General features: G+C 31.7%; 2 protein-coding genes across 2 annotated transcripts; both read left to right on the forward strand.

The window, feature by feature from the left end:
* Positions 1–5,531: 5,531 nt before the first annotated feature.
* On the forward strand, positions 5,532–11,818 carry LOC134250798 (perlucin-like protein). The gene is made up of 4 exons (XM_062733142.1): positions 5,532–5,591; positions 9,033–9,127; positions 9,278–9,365; positions 11,592–11,818. The coding sequence occupies exons 2-4, from the start codon at positions 9,089–9,091 to the stop codon at positions 11,816–11,818; spliced, it is 354 nt and encodes a 117-aa protein (XP_062589126.1). The 5' UTR covers positions 5,532–5,591; positions 9,033–9,088.
* Positions 11,819–17,696: 5,878 nt separating this feature from the next.
* Positions 17,697–19,411, forward strand: LOC134250797 (perlucin-like protein). The gene is made up of 4 exons (XM_062733141.1): positions 17,697–17,762; positions 17,885–17,979; positions 18,154–18,241; positions 19,088–19,411. The coding sequence occupies exons 1-4, from the start codon at positions 17,702–17,704 to the stop codon at positions 19,315–19,317; spliced, it is 474 nt and encodes a 157-aa protein (XP_062589125.1). The 5' UTR covers positions 17,697–17,701; the 3' UTR covers positions 19,318–19,411.
* The last annotated feature ends 1,427 nt before the right edge of the window (positions 19,412–20,838 follow it).

The raw sequence follows: 20,838 nt of genomic DNA on the forward strand, positions 1-20,838 counted from the left end.
CATGTTATTTGCAATGGTAAATCTATCAATAGACCCTAATTGCCTTTAGATCGCGTCTCACCTTTGATGTAAGTTGCAAATATACAAACTAACTGACCACTCCGAACAAGACAGAATTTTTACAAAATCTTTATTCATACCTTGATACCGGGTACATGTAAATTATCAATGAAACTTGCAATTGTACATATTAATTAAATAAAAATGCTTATGACAGAAAAAAATCGTTTGAATTGAAAACTGAAGTATTGTTATTGTACCAGAGTCACACTGCATGCCTCTGGTTGTACTCTAATTAGTTTAATCGTACCTGTCTATTGTTTTTGTTTTGTTTTTTTTAAACATGCAATAGCCGACGAAAATTTGTTTTAAACATATTAAATAATATTACGGTATTAATCTGAACATGAAATGAACTGAACGGAAGACAAAATTCGAAAATAATTCTTGAAGTTCTTATCTTTAATTTTTATAGTTTCTTCGAGATTATATAAGTCACATATTATCAGGATTATAAACTGACATAAAAAATGGTACATGTATTCAGAATCAAGTGACAAGAATTCGAATGAACCCAGAGATATAGAGTGAGAGAGCGATGCAGAGAGAAAGAGTAAATGATTTAGCAATTTGTAAAATAAATCATTATAATTTAACACACAGAGAAAGAGCGAGAAAAAAGTTGGAGAGAGAGAATACTTCTATAAACTATAATGGATCAATAGTTACTAATATTTTGTCAAAAGTTATTGGAAACTTGAGATACAGTCTTGAATTTATTAAGCTCGTCCACACTAAATATTAGGAAGTTTTCTAAATAAGGGGGGGGGGGGGGTTAAGGCATGTCGTAATTTGTTTCAGTTGCTTCTTAATAAGATATAATCATGGTATTTTAATGAAAATAAGAATGTCTTAAGTAAGTTCCAAGAAAAGATTCTTTTATTCAGAATTGCGCTTTAAAATATGGATGATATGAAATATATTGAAATTAATCAGATGTAATATTTGTAATTTTTTTTTTTACTTTTATCGATGTTTCAGTATTATTTTGTTGATTGACACCATTTCTTCAGTGTGTCAGTCGGGGTAATCGTTTGTAGTAAGGATATTTCTTTTGTATGTTTTTGAATTCCTGTTTAAATGCGTCTATGGCATAGTCGTTGAGTCGAGAATGTCGACGTAAAGACACGGGACCTCGAATCTGGGACCTGACTGAGCTCATACGGCATTAAATACAGATCACAATACCAATAAGTGCATACTATTGGATTAAATTTTGACAATATTACACAAATTCTATGTGGATGTTATAAATTTGTGTTGAGAGAATCGGTATCGCACGGCGGAAAATAAAAATATGCCAAGGAACTACAGACAGGCACGGGGCCTGCGTGCAAGTACATAAACCCTAAATGTAGAATATTGGTTAATTTTCCACAAAAACTAAGCAATTGAATATATATTGTATATTTTGAACATGTTTGAGAAGAATAATTTACTGAGGAGCTGAAGACACAGGGCTTAAGGATCAGCGAACGCGAAAGATCCCTAACTGCCGATTTATGTGCATTGTAACAGAGCAAAATAAATAAATAAATAACCAATCAATCATACAAATAACCAAACAACAACAACAGAATATTGGTTGATATTTGCACAAGAATAAGTAACTTTAATTGCTTCCGATAGATTTGTGCATTGAAAATCGGTCATGGCACGATCGCAAGGATCTGATGGCACGGAACTGATGGCACGGAGGTTAAAAAAGGTCCCTCAGTGTGTCACAGTTCAGATGTAAATTTATAATAAATCATTGGCAATTTTAGCATTTCTTATTTAAATATAAAGTTCCCAAAGTGTCTTACATGAAAAAGAAAAATAATAAATTAGTATTTTAGAAAATTAATGCCGATGAATTGCTACAATTATTTGAACTGTGAAGCATTTAGAGATCTTTCTCGCTCCCGGGTCTTTGACTCTGGGGCCACCAGTTTCGTGCCATCAGATCTGTGCATCGTTATACTCAACCGTGCCATTACCGATTTAAGGGAATCACGGTTGAATGTTATAATGAATCACTCAAGGAAACCTTAAAAGTTTTTTTGGAGGGGGAGGGGGGGGGGGGTGGGGGGGCTTCCGCGCGACATATATAATTAAAGATTGATGATATACTTCTTTACAATGTCATTGATTGGTATTGGATTTTCTTTTCTCCATTTTTCTCTTTTTTTAATTTATCTTTTGTAATATGAAATATCATATCAAAGGAGGGGTGTCAAATATTAATCGTTCTCGTCGATGATAGATTGCATGAAGTTTGATTCATAATTTTTAAACAAGTGACTAAAACTAAAAAAAATATATTTTTTTTTCATATACAGAGATATATTTAGGGACTTGTTGGAAAAAGGCACTACGATAGGGCAATAAAGTATTCACACTGACAGAGAAAATAATTCTATTAATATTTATCAATATAAAAAAGATAACTGCGAGTAAGAGAGAAAAAAATATGTGTTATTTTTTTTGTTCATCTTTAAATGATTAATATTGATCATCTTTCATTAACAGTGACTTTAAATTTATTCTGTTGCTAGAATATAGTTTTAATTTCTGGAAGAATAGTTTTTATCTTTAGGTTCAAATCAAATTCAGAATGTAATGTGCATGTAATCTTACAGTGTCTATAACAATGATTTAAAACCAATTTTTTCGAGAGTATTTTTGTCCGTGTCCGGGTAACAACATCGCGTGTTTACAAACAATGATAACGGACATTGCATAATGTACACAAGCGGCAGCGCCGGGAAGTACCCCGAACAGTAAGACGACAGGTGTCACTGCCGCTATGGACACTCGCTGGCTACATGTATATACAAACTTGCAATATTACGCAACACTGAAGTGACACGTGGATTCAAAATTATCTTTTCTCCCTCTCTCTCTCCCACTATTTTTGTGTTTTAAGTAAATTGTAATTATAATAAAAAAAAGAAAACAAAAATAAGAAGTAATGTGTTAAATATTATAATTTTATTGGTCAAGGTGAATTTAAGCTGGATCTTTCGTAAATACATTTTAGAATTATTAATTTAAAACTGTACTACGCTATTCTTTATGGTAACTTTACTATAATGCTATATTTCCTAAACTGATCAGTTATTCCAAAGACATAATCATTATGCGGTTTCTGTGTTTCCGATTTATTCGGCGGAAATTTTTGTTATTTCACTAAACTCAACCCTTTACAATTTTCATATTAAAAAGTAGGATGTTTTTTTTAATCAAAGGAAGTGTTGCACTGTCGGTGAAAGTTTGCTATTTAAAATCTGTAGGTAATTCTTGTAGAAAAAAATCTTAATAAGTCATACTATATCAATAAGAATTTAAATTCATTTCTACTTTAAACATATTTATTGAGTATAATTCAATCAATTAAATTCATTTCAAGATTAATTCAGATAGACTCAATAATTATGAATGCATGTAAGTCTAAGTCCGTTTTTAACTAAAAATTCATTTTATTTACACGTATAATTTGTGCAGTTTGACATTCGCTCATTTTTTTTTAAACATTTAACTTGAGATCTTGATTTATAAGACTTTGGATCAAATTTATATATATGAGTAATTAGTTCATGTGAAAAAATAACATAATGCCTTAGCCAATTTTCACACGATGCTCAATTTGATTATTTAAGATTATATAAGATAAAGATTATATAGAAAACGATCATTTTATAATTTATTCAGTAAAAGAATTAAGATCAAAATATTTTATTTAATGTAAAGGTACATATAAGTATGAACAGTTCTAGCTATTGCTGATGAAAAAATGCATCACTAGCAGATAAATCAATTGTCATAAAAACGAACTTTTTATTTTATTTTTTTATTTACAGACAGTAAATGTATTATCTTGTAGAAAGAAAAAAAATATTACATTTGATTTTGTTTATATGTGTGTGATTGTGTGTTTAGATACATAATAAAGAAATGATGAAAGTACATAACTATGCATGATTGAAATGTATCAACATAATAATCACTGCGCACATAATTGTATTTAAAATTTTAAGTCAATAGAGTTTGGACAGAGGTAAATGCGATCGGTTTTTACTTTACAAAAGAAAGAAAGCAGAAAATTATCAGCGGATTTAAACGCGTAATTTCCAAAATAAAGGTATGATCGGTGAACAATATCGGTCCTTTGTACAGAGGATCATGAAAAAATGAAACATTTAAAACATCTGAAAAAGATTTTTGATTAATGATAATTTTTTTTTTAATCAGCATCTTGTTTCAGCCTTTCCTTAACATGCGTGATATTTGAAATTTCACCTAAAATGCTTGCACCGAGATAACATGAAAATATAAATACTAATAAATCTTTGTTGACAGAATTATTATTGTTTATTCAGTAATTTACTAGAATTAAGACTTTCAGTTACATCTAAACTCAGGAACAAAAGTACAGGGTAAAACTGCACCGTAAAGAAATGTACAGGACTGTGCATACTGTGAAATACCGTGATGTACAGTAATGTACAGTATATATGTACAGGGAATAATAGTAATGTACTGTGAGGTACAGTAATCTGTACAGTAAAAATATGTGAAGTACAGTGAAAAACAGTGATTGCGTACTAGGAAGTACTGTAGAGTACTGTGATGTACAGAGGAAATGTACTGTGAAGTACAGGGAGGTGCTGTAAAATGCTGTGATTCTGTACAGTGATTTACTGTGTTGTACTGTAAAGTACAGTGGCAAGTACAGAGATTTACAGTGAAAGTACAGATTATTTCAGAGATTTTCAGAGAATAATCAGAATATCAGGGAGTTTCAAGTCCAGTAGTGTATGTGGTTTTTGGAGACCAGGTATTCCAACAATATATTGGAATTCCCATGAGTACCAATTGCGCTCCGTTATTAGCAGACCTTTTTTGTATTCATATGAAACAGAATTTGTGCAAAATCTTATGCGTGGAAAGAAGAAAACACTTGCTGTGGCCTTCATCTCGACATTTAAATATATCGACGACGTATTGTCAATTAACAATGGTAATTTCCATTCCTACGTCGAAAATATATATCCTGGTGAGCTTGAGATAAAAGATGCCACAGGGTCTGACACATCTATTTCATACTTGGATATTTTACTACGAAATTTTTAAAATATTATTTTCTGTTTCCCGTTATATTCAAATAGTTATTTGCACATCTGTCGAGCACTGAATTTCCGTTCCCTTTTCACGAGTGTTATAAACTACTTTTATTTTTGTGTCAGTATTAATTTATGTAATTCATTTGCATTTTTACACAACTTATAAAGGAAATGTTTTTAAAATTAAAACACTTGTACTGCTTTATCAGTCAAGTACTTCATTGGCGGTCATCAATTTTACTTTTAGAATTAGTAGTTCAATATGGTTCAAGCTGTTGCAGTATTTATTATGATTTCTGATACATTATAACGCAATTTGAAATATCTGTTGGAAAACCAAAGCAAAACATAGCATTCTTTTCAAGATGCAATTCAGGAGTCCTGTATTTTTTCTTTGTGTTGTTTATGGCTTCCTTCTTGCTGTCGGTATGAGTTAGTTTATTTTAATATTCAACTATAACGATAGATTATAACTTTAAAATGGAATTTTCTTAGTTCTGGAAAATATTGAAGAATCTTAACTATTAGTTTTTTTTATATATGAGAAACGTCCTTTAATAACAGAGAAGTATTTGATTAAATGTAAGCAGCAGGATCCAACATGATACTGGCAATATCTATAACTGTATGAATTAACTATTTTTAAGAAGTAAACTTGAAAACATTACTCGCAGAGAGTTGAATATCTTTGTGCCTATTTAATAGATCTTCAAAAATTCTTTTAAAAATGTAAATTAAAATCCTAAAGAACTTAATGTTATGGAATCATAAAATATGCTTACAGAAAATATTCTTTTAGAGGTACTGTAGATCACTAAATTTTCACGACACCTCATTTTCGCGAGATGGTCATTGACTCTTGATAAGAGAGACAAAATTTTCGCGAATTGTGGTTATTGCTCTGTATAATCTTAAAGGGGGAGGAAATAAGCACCTCCTTCAAATTTACCTGGTTTTAGAACCTCTGTCAATCATCTGAAATTAAGCCTGGGATTGGATACTTTGATTTGATTGACATTTAGTTTGCTGCTGTTGTGTATATCTTGTGTACCTTGTCTGGAGATCGAACTACCGCCTACCGCACTGTATGCCTACGTGATAAAGAAGCAATCAAATCGTTCTTTTCTTTTTTAATTCATAAGAATATGCCATGAATATAATCAATCTATCAAATAATTAAATAAATGACAAGAAAATCATGGCTATATAATATATATTATAAAATTAATTTTAAAAGGGAGGATTTCGTATCACGATTACAATCGATAATTTGAATTTCCGTGTCAAAACATGAGTTAATGTACATTTATTCCTCCATTAATTAACAAAATAAACCGACCTGCGTTTGAAGCTAGTATCATTGAATTAAATAGAATTATTTTTAAAACAAGTATGACAACATTGTAACATTGTTCATGAGTCAAGCGAATTTATATTTATAAGACAAACTTGCTGTACGTGTCACTTTTCTTCGAGACATAGTGACGAAGTTACGGTATAATAATAAGTTTTAGAAGAGAAATTACTCGGAATATAACATCTTGCTTTGGATTTTTAATGTTTGAAATTAATAATGAATTCCGAAAGAAAAAAAAGATGCAGATGATTCTTTTCCCGTTTCATAGCTGTCGGGGAATCAACCCCAACCATGCGTTATGGAAAAATCAAGTAGGGTTTATCTTAAAAAGATATTTATTTAGACAATAATATTTCTACTTAACATTTTATTCTCAAAACATCGATTCTAAGTTTCATTCTCATTTACGTAGAGACTGTTTTATGATTCACTTTCTTCTTTCGATCTGCGTAGACGACGTGTAATTTGAATTATTTACTTCCCTTTTTGTCGCCAGATTACAACGACAGATTTTGATGCTAAATGTATTTTCGTTATTACACTTCATTAAGAAACATACTGTATGTAAAAAAAAAATGTCGAATTATTAAAAATATTAATTATTTTAAAAGAAAGAAATAGAGAAGGATTCTGTCTGCAACAAAAAATGCTTTATTTTGCATATCGATTCATGAGCAAAACATGGAAAAAAAACGGCCTCGGTTTACAAAGTCGTAGGAAAACACATACAGGTAATACACTCAGGGGCTCAGGTAACATCCTGTGTATATAGGTAGTATACACAAACCAGCGTCGTTCCCTCGGGGCTTCTCAGCCGCTTCGATTAAGCTCCACCCCACACCAAACTTACCTGAGGAAAACCGTACGGTTGAAAACCTCGGCCTTTAAGGAATACTATTATACGCGAGAATTAAATTTTCGTGAGCACACTGTCTCGCGTAGTTACGCGAAAATAAAGTTCTCGCGAATAAAAAGTGATTTACAGTATTACAATATAAATGCTATAAAACAAGCGTTTTTCTTAATACAGTAATACATTTAAACCAGAGAAATATTTGAAATAATCTCATAAAATAAAATACACTGTATCATCGTTTGGCATTCATTCTTTTGTTTCTAAAAATAGCAGACAATTGAGAAACCTTTATATTATAGGGCTTTTCCCACTTCTGCTAAAAATGGGCAAAGGCGCCACAACATAATCCTTATTATTCAATGACATGAAATAAGTTGCTATTTTTGCTGTGAATTCCAATTTCTAGTAGTAATTATTTTTTTAAAAAGAAAACCTTGTATTTTTTTTTTGCATTTAATTAAAGTGATAGATCGTATAAATGTATACTTAGTCTAGTACTTTTTAGGAATTATTTGATCTAATAGAACTAATAGAAATTACTGTTTTGAATTGATATTTTAGAGCAGAACCTGCATCATTTGCTATTTTATAGTTCAATACCCGCATTATATTGTGAATGAGCGTTAAAGAAATCAAATAGTGATGAAATCCAGATGGTATGAAATCCGGACAGTGTCACGTAGATCTCTACCGCCCGCGCAATCGAGCATGACCCGATGGTAGGTTGACACGATGGTGTCATAATGATTGTTGGATGTGATTACATAAAACAATATAGGCATGGCATTGGAGCGAGAGAACGAAGCGATAGTGAGAGTCGCATCATTGTCATCGTGTCATTGCATTGTTTTCATCGAACTATCACATGGTTGCGTCAATATACCATACATGTCACTTTATCTTCATCGTTCCATAGCAGTATGCATATATGATCAATGCTCGATTGTGCAATATTGAATTACGTGGCCCTGTCCGGATTCAGATAACTATAAAAGACACCAGTAATTATTATCTCATGTAAAAAGTTATTATAGGATATATCAGTTTTATAAAACATTAGACATCATTCTCACCACAGGAAAATAACACTCATCTCCTTCGCACTTGTACGGCCACCGAGGTCAAGGATTGTCAGCAAAGTAATTGTAAATTCTGCAATGCATAAAAAGCATGCTTTTCACTCCGTTTGCCTTAAAAACTTACTTATAGAATAATAATTCTTTAAGTCAAAATCTTTTCTCAGAGATAAAATAAAATAGAAAAACAGGTTAGTAAATAGTCAAATAGATTCTTTGTATGCTTTTAATATTATATTTAAATAGAACTGAATAACTGACAAAAGTACAAAAAATCTCCATAAAAGCATAATTAACAGATTAAAAATAGGGTGTACGTTTTTAATTAGTATTCACTCACATAGGAGTAGAGATATAGTAACGCAATTGTGTTTTGTTCATTAATTTGTGGTTGAGTGGGTGAGTTAATTCTCTAAAAAAAAGAAGTAACGTTATTTCATTGATACCTTTATTAATAGATATGCTCTTTGTAAGGGGATGCTCTGCTTTGCAGTGCCCCTGTTTAAGAGTGATCTTATGTGCAAGAGTGATCTACCTGGTCATATTCGAATTATATTATAAAGGACTGCATTTTTTAGGTTTTGCTGAAACTACATGTAATTTTCCGTGGATAGAGTTCAATGGACATTGCTACATGTTTGGGAATGACAAAAGAACTTGGTTTGAGAGCAAAGTATGCATATATGTACCTTTAAACAATGCATTTGATTGAAAGAGTTATTTTTACACAATTTTGATTTTATTCTTATTTGATTTTTCCTTTAATTTGATTGTAAATATTTTAATAGTTTACCTTTGTTGCTACATAATTTTATTTTTTCAGGTTGTTTGCAACACAAAAAATGCTTACCTTGCTAAAGTGGAAACACCCAGGGAAAATGACTGGATTATCCAGCAGCTCTTTGCTTTAAGTAAAATATCTTTTTAAAAATCAATTAGTAAAATTATTAAGATATGTGCAAGGCACATGGATATTGAAACGAGAATATACTATATTTATTACCAATTACAACTCTACACTTATAAACTATTCTTTTTTTCTTTTTCAGCTCACCTGAGCCGAAGGCTCAAGTGAGCTTTTCTGATCACATTTTGTCCGGCGTCCGTCTGTAAACTTTTCACATTTTCGACTTCTTCTCAAGAACCGCTCAGCCAATTTCAAACAAACTTGCCACAAAGTATCTTTGGGTGACGGGGATTCAAGTTTGTTCAAATGAAGGGCCACGCCCTCATTCAAGGGGAGATAATTGGGAATTAATGAAAATTTGGTGGCATATTTTAAAAATCTTCTTCTCAAGAACCACTGTGCCAGGAAAGATGAAACTTATGGGGAAACCTCATCAGGTAGTGTAGATTCAAGTTTGTTCAAATCATGACCCCCGGGGGTAGGGCGGGACCAAAATGGCCGACCAAACTTTTACATAGAAATATACAGGAAAATTCTTTAAACATCTTCTTCTCAAGAATGACAAAGCCATAATTTATCATATTTATAGGGAAGCATGCTCAGACAGTGTAGTTTCGAGTTTGTTTAAATCATGACCCCCGGGGGTAGGGCGGGGCCAAAATGGCCGACCAAGGTTTAACATAGAAATATATGGGAAAATTCTTTAAAAATTTTCTTCTCAAGAAAAGCAAAACCATAATTCATCATATTTATATGAAAGCATGTTCAGGTAGTGTAGATTCAAGTTTGTTCAAATCATGACCCCCGGGGGTAGAGGGGGGTCAAAATGGCCGACCAAACTTTTACATAGAAATATATAGGAAAATTCTTTAAACATCTTCTTCTCAAGAATGACAAAGCCATAATTCATCATATATATATGGAAGCATGCTCAGGTAGTGTAGTTTCAAGTTTGTTCAAATCATGACCCCCGGGGGTAGGGCGGGGCCAAAATGGCCGACCAAACTTTTCCATAGAAATATACAGGAAAACTATTTAAAAATTTTCTTCCCAAGAATGACAAAGCCATAATTCATCATATTTATATGGAAGCATGTTCAGGTAGTGTAGATTCAAGTTTGTTCAAATCATGACCCCCGGGGGTAGAGGGGGGTCAAAATGGCCGACCAAACTTTTACATAGAAATATATAGGAAAATTCTTTAAACATCTTCTTCTCAAGAATGACAAAGCCATAATTTGTCATATTTATAGGGAAGCATGCTCAGATAGTGTAGTTTCAAGTTTTTTTCAAATCATGACCCCCGGGGGTAGGGCGGGGCCAAAATGGCCGACCAAACTTTTACACAGAAATATACAGGAAAATTCTTTAAAATCTTCTTCTCAAGAATGACAAAGCCATAATTCATCATATTTATATGGAAGCATGCTCAGGTAGTGTAGTTTCAAGTTTATTCAAATCATGACCCCCGGGGGTAGGGCGGGGCCAAAATGGCTGACCAAAGTTTTACATAGAAATATATAGGAAAATTCTTTATTATTTGGGTAGGTAAAAGTTTGTTCAAATCATGACCCCCGGGGGTAGGGCGGGGCCAAAATGGCCGACCAAAGTTTTTAAAGATATATATAGGAAAATTCTTTAAAAATCATTTTCTAAAAAATAGCAAATCAATGATTGGTCATGGGACTACTTTTGGATTGAAACTTTAAAATAAAAAGCCATTTTCTTATTTTTCCTACCCTTAGTGCTCAGGTGAGCGATGTGGCCCATGGGCCTCTTGTTTCTTTCTTTTCTGAGATTTGCATGTTTTTGCTGTGCAGTTTTATTTTTAAAAAGATACATTTTATTAGTCCTAAACAGGAAATTTGTTCCATTTGCCTTCATTAAAATTTATTTGATTTTAATGGAGTGAATGTTTAGTTTTTAGAAGTGCTTTAAATGTTTACTTTTTTATTAAAAACCTATATGACATAACATACTCCAATTAATATGTTTTTACGTAAAAAAAAAAAACAAAAACAAAAAAACTAGAGAGCAAATGAATGCTCTGCCAGGATATCTCATCTGAAATGCTCCACTGAAAAACAAATCTTGTCAAATGAAATATTAACATTTTTTTTAACTTGAACCAATTATACAACGATCATTGTATCCTTGAACAGATATTTTTTATTAAATGACACAGAAGTTTAATGTCTTAAATTCTTTACTTTGCGTACTTTATTTGCAGATAAAGGATTACATTGGATGGGTGGAAACACTTTGAGAAAAGTCGGCGAATGGAAATGGGAATCCACCAATGAAAAAATTGGATACACCTTCTTTCATCCAACAGAGCCCAATAGCCCCACATCAGAAAGATGTCTGTGTTACTTTACTGATGATAAAAATGCGTTTTATTGGGGAGATTTCCAGTGCAGTGCTAAACTGAGTTACATTTGCGAAAGAGATAATTAAAATATATTGTAAATGTTGACTATAGTATAATGCAATTGATGTAAAGTTTTAGTTTGTAGATGCGTTGTTACCTATCAATGTTATAAATAAAGAATTGAGGACATACGCAACGTTCCTTACCTACCAATAATTTTTCACGATATTTTTTATTTAATATTCTATTGTGATCAAATGATAATGTTTTCTTTCGCTGTGTTTCTTCTAATAAACAAACTGTGAAATTGATTAGAAAACCATTTTCGTGTATACTCACGCGTAGAAATATGAAATGAGAAACGTGCGTTAACGTGACGTCACAATAAGGCTACAGCGACGTTAGTAAAATTATAACGATATAGGGCAGCGAGAAATTTAAATATTGAGTATATTTTTGATGCTTCCTGAGATGTAAAATGTAAGTATAAGGAATGTTTTTAAGTTTAGTGTGACACACAGACTTGCACGAAAGCATATCTTTTATGAAGCGCTAGCGCGCTTAACAAATTATGCCTACGCGACAAGTCTGTGTGATTCACACACCAATAACTAACACAAAACTTAAAAACATTCCTTAAATAGACAAGAAATCAACATGCATAACTAGATTTTTTGAAATATATCATTAATGAAAATTCGTGGAGAAATTCAAAGGAAGAAAAAATTGCAAAAAATACTTATCATATATTCTAAATGTTTCTTTCATCACGATAATTTTTGAAGAGGTGTACAATACCATATAGGCATAGTTCCTTTAAAAATTGCAATTCTTCAATTCCATTGAAAAATACAATGTACTTCAAACTACGTTGCATAAATGTCCTTTATGTAAGGAATAATTGTCATTTTTTGGTTTCATCATATGGCAGGTGTGATGATTTGCATAAACTCCGAAATCGTTTATTCCTAAAGCTATCACTCAAGCTAATCGATTGGTCATTGTCATAAAACCAAATGATCTGATAGTTATTTCTTTTATATACACGCACCTGATTCTGCAAATTCTATTCTGTCTCTATTTGTTCCTCCTAGTACGTGATTTTTTAACCACACTATCGATGAAACAATAGATTCATGTAGAAATAAAGTCATTTTCCTATTTGTACTTTTATCTAGGACAAAAAAATTCAAATTGTAAATATAAAGCAATTAAATGAAAAATAAATGGATTAGAAAGGATATCAGGTATAACTGAAAAATAGAAATATACTAATGGCAGGTAAAAGTGATTAAAGTGGCTGTTTTTCGCTACCATGCAATGCTTATAACTTTCACAACAAGTTGATTTTATACCCCAAGAAAAGTTGCAATGGGATACTACTACAGTTAAGTGAAAGTGTGTGTTTGCATTCATTATTATATATCGATTTTGTTTTTATTCTGATCAAACGAAATTAAACGTATAATAATTTAATCTTATGGATAGAAATGCATCTCTTTATAATCAGCTTATAAAGAAAAATAAATTTAATTGTGCTATTTAATCGCTATAAACGCGTTTGAAATAACGAAAACCAACTGTTAAGGATGAAGTTTACTCAGGTTTCAGAAGTCAGACATGAAATTTTAAAAACTATAACATGTTAAATAAAAAAATGTTCTAAATGGATGAAATAACCAATATTCAACTCAATATAAATTTTAAAATATAATTTCTGATTTTTTTTTTTTTAAAAAAACGTGTACAAGAACAAAGTCAATATAAATGGTGATGCAGAGGGAATTCGGACTTAATTTTTAAATGTCCATTTTTGTCACAATAATTATTCTTGCAATATAAATTACATTTGATGTTTTTAAAACACCTGTTTGTAAATATTATGTGTATGAAAATTCATGAATTATTTAAAATAATTGAATGCTATGAAATAATTAAATTAAAACCCATGAACAAAAGCCATTTTAGACAACATATATCAATAATTTTATCATTGACTTCATTTGATATTAATACCATTAGAAAATGGGAAACAAAAGAGACCTGGGGTTATAAATAATTTAGAGTTCTTATCATTAAGACTTTTATAATTGTCGATTAAAAATGGAAAAAAAATAGATATATGACAGAGGAAATTCGGACTGTAATAATTAATAAGTTTATGGACCAAACTCAAATCAATTATTGATATGAAGCAACGCTGTTCCATTCCCATAATTTTTCATTAGTTAAAGAGTTTTGTTGCTTGTAATATTTTGTGCGTAAAGAAAAAAGTGATCATAGTGTGAAAAAAATAAGGTATTTTCCCAGAAATACTCGGAGGCCACCAGCGCGAAAAGTAGGTCATTGACCTACTTATTTGAAATTGAAATTTAACATAAGAATCATAGGTGTACAATGTGCAGTAGGTGGTTTTTCGTTCTTATCAGTGGAATTTTTTTAGTAAATGTATGCCTTAAATCAATAAACAGCATACAGAACAATATTCAATTTTATTTTTCAAAGAAAAAATTGATTTCAAGTTTACAACTCTTAATTTATAAGCGAAATCGTCTGAAGGTTACCAGCGGTGTATCGCTTTGTGGAGCTTATATTATGTTCCATTGCTATATTTCCTGGCCCAGAATGTGTTTCCAGCACATTAAATGTTGTAGAGCAAGATTTTCCCTCTTTGATGCGAGTTTGAACCGAAAGTGAAATAAGACATGATTCTCATTTTACTGACAGAGTTTAACACAATGTTTAAAGATATGTCAAAGTTCAAATCAGAAATCACAGCAACATAGAAGACAACAGTCCCTGTCACGGGGGAGGTAACCCTACCGGAGTGATTGCTGTAGCCGCCCCCGATGCAGTAGATCAATTTGTTGTTTACAAGCGTAGATCCTAACCATGAATTAGAGTTTGCACCTGCTTTAAAACCGATACGGTTTTAAATTTCTGAATTAACAATGATTATTATCATTGCAACTGAAGGTAATAAAATTTGTGGACCATAACTGCACTTTGCTTCTTTTTAACGAAATCAAAAATACCTGGTATGCATTCGTCTGACACAAATTTCTTTCAAAAATCATTATTTCTTCTACACACAAGTGCTATGATTAAACATCCAGGAAAATAAGATTCTTGGAAGATTTAATTAACTTTTTAATATACCGTATAACGGGTATTTTCTGCGGTTGTCCAATTTTTGCGGAATTTTGCGGATAGAACAAATCCGCAAAAATTAGAATCGCAAAATATTTTTAATATGACTTCAGGTATTATATACATGCAAGTATATAATAAGTGGTGCCTCTGGAGACTCACGTGTGGACGTGTCTTCCTTAGCGAGAAAATTCTGACGACATCGAAACTCCGATAGCAGTATGGCAGTTTTCTTTCGATCTTATTTTCCACTTTTCAATCCTGTGAATTGTCTTGGGACTATGATTAAAATAACTGCTTGTGTATATGATATGGCTTGATTGTCTCGTGAATTTCATTCAAATCAGACGACTGTTAGTTTTAGTTACGCTTCAATGCATGTGAAAGGTGTGATTTTTGGGGTGGTTGATAATGCAACTGTTTGGTTTAGCTTAGGATGAAAATCCCGATTTAATTTTGACAGCAATTAATTTTAAGTGTACGGGTATTTTAGATTATGGCTTCGAGGCATTAATTATCATTATCTTTATAATTATTTAAATTATTTTGATAGATCATTCAAACTTAACGTCTGGGGTGTTAGAATGAAGATATTTAAATTTTGTTTGAGTGGACTAGCACCGTTACAACAATAATTATTTTCATTTGGGGCTACGTATAATTTTACAAAGAGTAACTAAAAACATCCTCAAGTATGGAGATTCAAGATTTTTTTTTTCAATTCTTGGCCCCTGGGGGTAAGGTGGACCATAATAGATGAGTAAATTTTACAAAGTAATGTACAGAAAAAAAGTCAGCAAAGTTATATTAATCATTGAGATATTGAACCATCCTACGCTACTGTCGATTCAATTTTATTCGAATCATGAATGCCGTTGGGGGGGGGGGGAACAATTCAAATTCAAACTTAAAGAGTAAATATACCACAGTTAGTCAAAAGAAATATGCAAGAATCCTCAGTGTAGATTCAAGCATTCAGGTTTATTCAAATCATTGGTCCCTCCCTTTTAAAGCTAGATTGGGACAGTTTATGGGTTTAAACTTTTACCCAACCTCTGTCGATTTTTCCGTGAAATTCTAGCTTGCAATTGGTTGAAGTCTGTCACGTGAAGGCGGTGGATTACTTATACCCGGTCAGTTGTAAATCTATACCCGATCAGTTGTAGATCTTTACCCGGTCGATGTATTACGTCACAAACACAAACGTGATGTCATAATAGGCACAGTATAAGCCTGCTGAAGCATTTAGCAAAAAAAAAACATTTATTAAGAAATAAGGTATCATTTTTAAACATCTATCGGGATATAAATACGGGTTGGTCACGAGATTAAATTCCATAAAGCCCGTGACTTATTCATACTTTATATATACCTGACTGACTTTTAGCGTGTAAAATGCATTATTTTTCAAACTCAACGGCAAGTATGCAATCCACTGAACGCGCGTCGGTCCTTTGTGACGTCACTGAGAAATTACGTCAAACGATTTTCTATACGCACATCTATGACCTCTTGACCTCGTACCTGTATTTATACAGTTATAGATACGCATTCCTTTCAGTAGTGTTATATAAAGGAAAACATTTGCAAATGTAAATGTTTCATCGGTGGGGTAAATTCGTTACATAGTCTTTTAGGGACAGGGTATGGGATGATACCTGGTTAGTAAATTTCATACCTGACTCGGCTCCGCCTCGCCAGGTATGAAATTTACTAACCAGGTATCATCCCATACCCTGTCACTAAAAGACTATGTAACTAAAAATACTGATTTCTGCTTTTTATTCTTAGGCGCAGTGCTCAGTTGTATTTATTGTCATATTGCACATTTACTATCACAACTGCGACTGACCCAAGTCGATAATTAATAAATAGGTAGTAAATGTTCATTCGCTAAGCGCTCAATACTGAAGTGAAGTTGCGGGTCCGTCTGATGAAACGAGGCCCTGTGTCAAATTATGTGTTGGCAAATTAAAGAACCCTTACTACTTAATGTAAGGTCAAAGTTTATGTCATTCACCGGTATATGGTAATTTTATATATCATTGAATTTAATTTTTTTTTAATTCAACAACTTTAAATGAAAGTTGCAGGTCCTCGGATGAGACCAAAAGAAAAACGAGAACCCATGTCACAGTATGCGTTGGCACGATATAGATCCCCCAATGCTCAATGGCCAGTGCCGAGTAAAGGTCAAAATTTGAAAATCTTCACCGGTGCATGGTGAGGTCTCTACCTAAGTGAAATATCCATGAATGTTAGACAACATACAATCAATCAATCAATCAATCCAATTTAATTTAGCATTATTATCATAAATATCATGAAACGAATTTGCTTTGACATCTTTTTTTAAATACAAATACATATAATCAGTTGTTACTAAAAATAAAGGGAAACGTAAATAATAGGTCTGGTTAGTTTAAACAATTTATTGAAACATTTGTTTATGTTTTTTTCTATCACCACCTTTCAAATTCCAATTTGTATTTTCGAAATTTTCGTAGAAGAATTATTTTGTCTATTTCCTCTATAATCAAGCAATCATCTGTACATGTACATCTGTCAAGCATTGAATTACAGATTTACTGAACACGAATGTAATCAAACACTTTTGTTTTCGAGTCGGTACTAACCAATCAGTCAAGTACTAGTAACTCATTTAGTATAGATAAATCTTATTTCCAAAATCAGTAATTCGATATGTTTCAAGCTGTTGTTGTATTGATTTCAATTTCTGATACTAATACAATATAAACCAATTAAAACTTCTGATAGAGTAATTACATGAATAAAGCAAGGCATAGCATTCTCTCAGGATGCATTTGAAAAGTCCTATATTTCTTTTTTGCGTCGTGTATGGCTTCTTTGTTGCTGTTGGTATGTCTGTTTTTCTTGTAATATTTTTATAACAGTTGTTATTTTAACTACAGTGATTTTTTTTTAGATTTGTATAGTATTATATAATATTTTCTGATAAACTTAAGGACTGCATTTTGCAGGTTTTGCTAAGACTTTGTGTAGCTATCCGTGGATAGAATTCAATGGACATTGTTATATGTTTGGAATGGACAAAAAAAGTTGGTTTGAAAGCAAAGTATGTATTCATGCATCTTTACGCAATGCATTTGCCTTTTTAAGTACTAGTCCTTTTATGAGATATTCCAATAAACAATTTGATTTTTTTTAATTTTGATTTTTTTTTTCTTTTCAATAGGGTGTAAATGTGTTGTATTTTATTTTTGCTATTACATTATTTATTTTTTTCCAGGTTGCATGCAACACAAAAAATGCTTATCTTGTTCGAGTGGAAACACCCAGAGAAAATGACTGGATTATCCAACAACTCTTTGCTTTAAGTAATTAAAGAATATTATAAAATTAATTGCAAAACAAGATATTGGGAAGTTACTTGCCTACCGTAAGCATATTACATTTATCTATGTACTGTGTACATGGAAAATTTCGCCCCCGTTTTATTTTCGCCCCTTTCGCCCTATCCTCATTTGGACGAATTTTAAACATGGCGAAATCAAAGAATACCGTACAATTTCTTAAACAAAACTATGACTGGACAAATTCAAAACGGGGCAAAATTGTTTGCAAGTGTGAAATGGCGAAAATAAGACGGGGCGAAAATAACCCTGCGTACAGTATTTCTTTTATCGCCTTTCGCAGAAATCAACTTTTGCTGATTCAAATACCAGGCTATATGTATTACACATGTAAATAAAACTAGGTACATACGTAATTGCGCTAAATCAAATCTTTGCTTACTTGTTCAACAATCAATTGCCGCCATTTTTTGTAATTGAAAAGAAACCATTGTTTATTTGCATGACAAGAATTTTGTTCGTAATACTTAAAGTATAGTTCACTAAATAAGTTTTGCAGAAAATGATGCTAAACGTTTACTTTTTGATGAAGGTATATTTCATATACCATACATTGTAATTGCAATAAAAATGTTTGTATAATTTAAGAAAAAAAAAGACATCAAACGAATACTTTGCCAGAATATCTTATCTGGTAAGCTCAACCAAAATACAAATCACGTGAAATGAAATTTTAAAATGTTCTCTTGATTTTTTTAAAAAACTTAAACCAATTATACTAACAACAGTGAATCTTTGAATAGATATTTTTCACAACTGACTCATAAGTTTTATTTCTACGTTTCTTTGATTTGAATACTTTATTTACAGATGGAGGATGGCATTGGATGGGTGGGAACACTTTGAGAAAAGTTGGTGATTGGAAATGGGAATCAACCAATGAAAAAATTGGATACACCTTCTTTTATCCATCGGAGCCCAATAACCCAACGACAGAAAGATGTCTGTGTTACTTTACTGATAGTAAAAATGCGTTTTATTGGGGAGATAACGTTTGCACCAGCAAACTTAGCTATATTTGCGAAAAAGAATTGAAATAAATTGTAAAAATTTACTGTTTGTATAATGCAATTGAAGTAAAGGTTGAGTAAGCAGATGCCTGATTACGTATCAATGTTATAAATAAAGACATAAACACGCAACGTACCTTATCTACTGATGATTTTTTAAGATATTCTTAATTTAAGATGCTGGTGTGATTATTGTTTATAGACAAAAAATCAGCATGCATTACCAGATTTTTTTTAAGATATCAATGGATGAAAATACCTGGATAATTCAAAGAAAAATATATAAAAACTAATAAAACATATATTCTAGATATTTCTTTTAGTTATTAAATCATTACAACACCATATATCGACCTGAAAATATAGTACATAGTTCCTTCAAGAATCGGAACACTTCATACAAAAAGAAATGTACAAGTGGTTTAAACTACGTTGCGTATGTTCTTAATTTAATGAATGATTGTCATTTTTTGGTTTCATGATGTGATCAGTCGATTGGCGTGTGTGATAATTTGCATAATCGTTTGTGCCTAAAATTATCGGGTAAGTCAGTCGAATGATCATCGTATTGAAAACAAAAAAATCTAACAGTTATTCCTTTTATTAACATGCTCTTGATTTGGTGCTACAAGCTCCGCTTCTTTCTCTATTTGTCCCGCCCAGCACGTGAATTTTTAACCACACCCATTCATGAATCAGTACATTAATGTAGAAATAAAGTAATTTTCCTATTTGTACTTTTATCTAGGACAAAAACTTTTAAAATGTAAATATGAAGCAATCAAATGAAGGAGAACTGATGGATTAAAAAGATTTATAAGATATATCTAACAATTAGAAATATGCTAATAGCAGGTGAAAAAGACTAATGTCTTTTTGCTGATGACACTTCCTTATATGCTTTTGTAGAAAAGGAAGCCACAAATGTAGCACAATCACTTACTAGTGATCTAGATCTTATTAATAAATAGTCAAGAAAATGGCTTGTTGATTTTAATCTAAACAAAATTGTAAATGTTGATTTCACCCGAAAAAACATAAAATATCCACCAATTACATTTGGTGAACATGGCCCATCCATTATTCAAAATGTCATACGCACCTAGGATTACACCTTCAAAGTGATGCTACCTGGACATCGCATATACAATCAATTCATGAAAAAGCTACAGAAAGACTAAATATCCTCAGAATGCTTAAGTATAAAGTGAAAAGGAAATACTTGTTAAGATATATTTTGCATTTATTAGTCCTGTCTTAAAATATTCCGACGTTGTCTGGAACAATTGTTCTGAAAAAGATGCAAAACTTATAGAAGATATCCAAGTAGAAGCAAAAAGAATTATTACTTGTTTAAGATCAAATTCCTCTAGATCAAAATTGTATGACGAATTAGGATGGGATCTTTTACAAACAAGGAGGAATATTAATAAATATCAACTTTTTAAATAAAATTATAAATGGCTATTCACCTAAATATTTAAATGACTTGATTGAATCTTTTCGTCCTACAAACCACCCCTATAATCTAAGAAATAATGATGCAGAATT

This window comes from Saccostrea cucullata, unplaced genomic scaffold (assembly GCF_032062105.1).
Source record: "Saccostrea cucullata isolate Sc308-1 unplaced genomic scaffold, CSIRO_AGI_Scuc_v1 ctg2859, whole genome shotgun sequence".
NCBI lineage: Eukaryota > Metazoa > Mollusca > Bivalvia > Ostreida > Ostreidae > Saccostrea > Saccostrea cuccullata.

Coding starts and splice junctions, on each gene's coding strand:
- LOC134250798 (XM_062733142.1), top strand. CDS start 9,089: ATGTTTGGGAATGACAAAAGAACTTGGTTTGAGAGCAAA. Junction 9,128..9,277: donor GAACTTGGTTTGAGAGCAAA/GTATGCATATAT, acceptor TTATTTTTTCAG/GTTGTTTGCAACACAAAAAA. Junction 9,366..11,591: donor CCAGCAGCTCTTTGCTTTAA/GTAAAATATCTT, acceptor CTTTATTTGCAG/ATAAAGGATTACATTGGATG.
- LOC134250797 (XM_062733141.1), top strand. CDS start 17,702: ATGCATTTGAAAAGTCCTATATTTCTTTTTTGCGTCGTGTATGGCTTC. Junction 17,763..17,884: donor TGGCTTCTTTGTTGCTGTTG/GTATGTCTGTTT, acceptor TGCATTTTGCAG/GTTTTGCTAAGACTTTGTGT. Junction 18,242..19,087: donor CCAACAACTCTTTGCTTTAA/GTAATTAAAGAA, acceptor CTTTATTTACAG/ATGGAGGATGGCATTGGATG.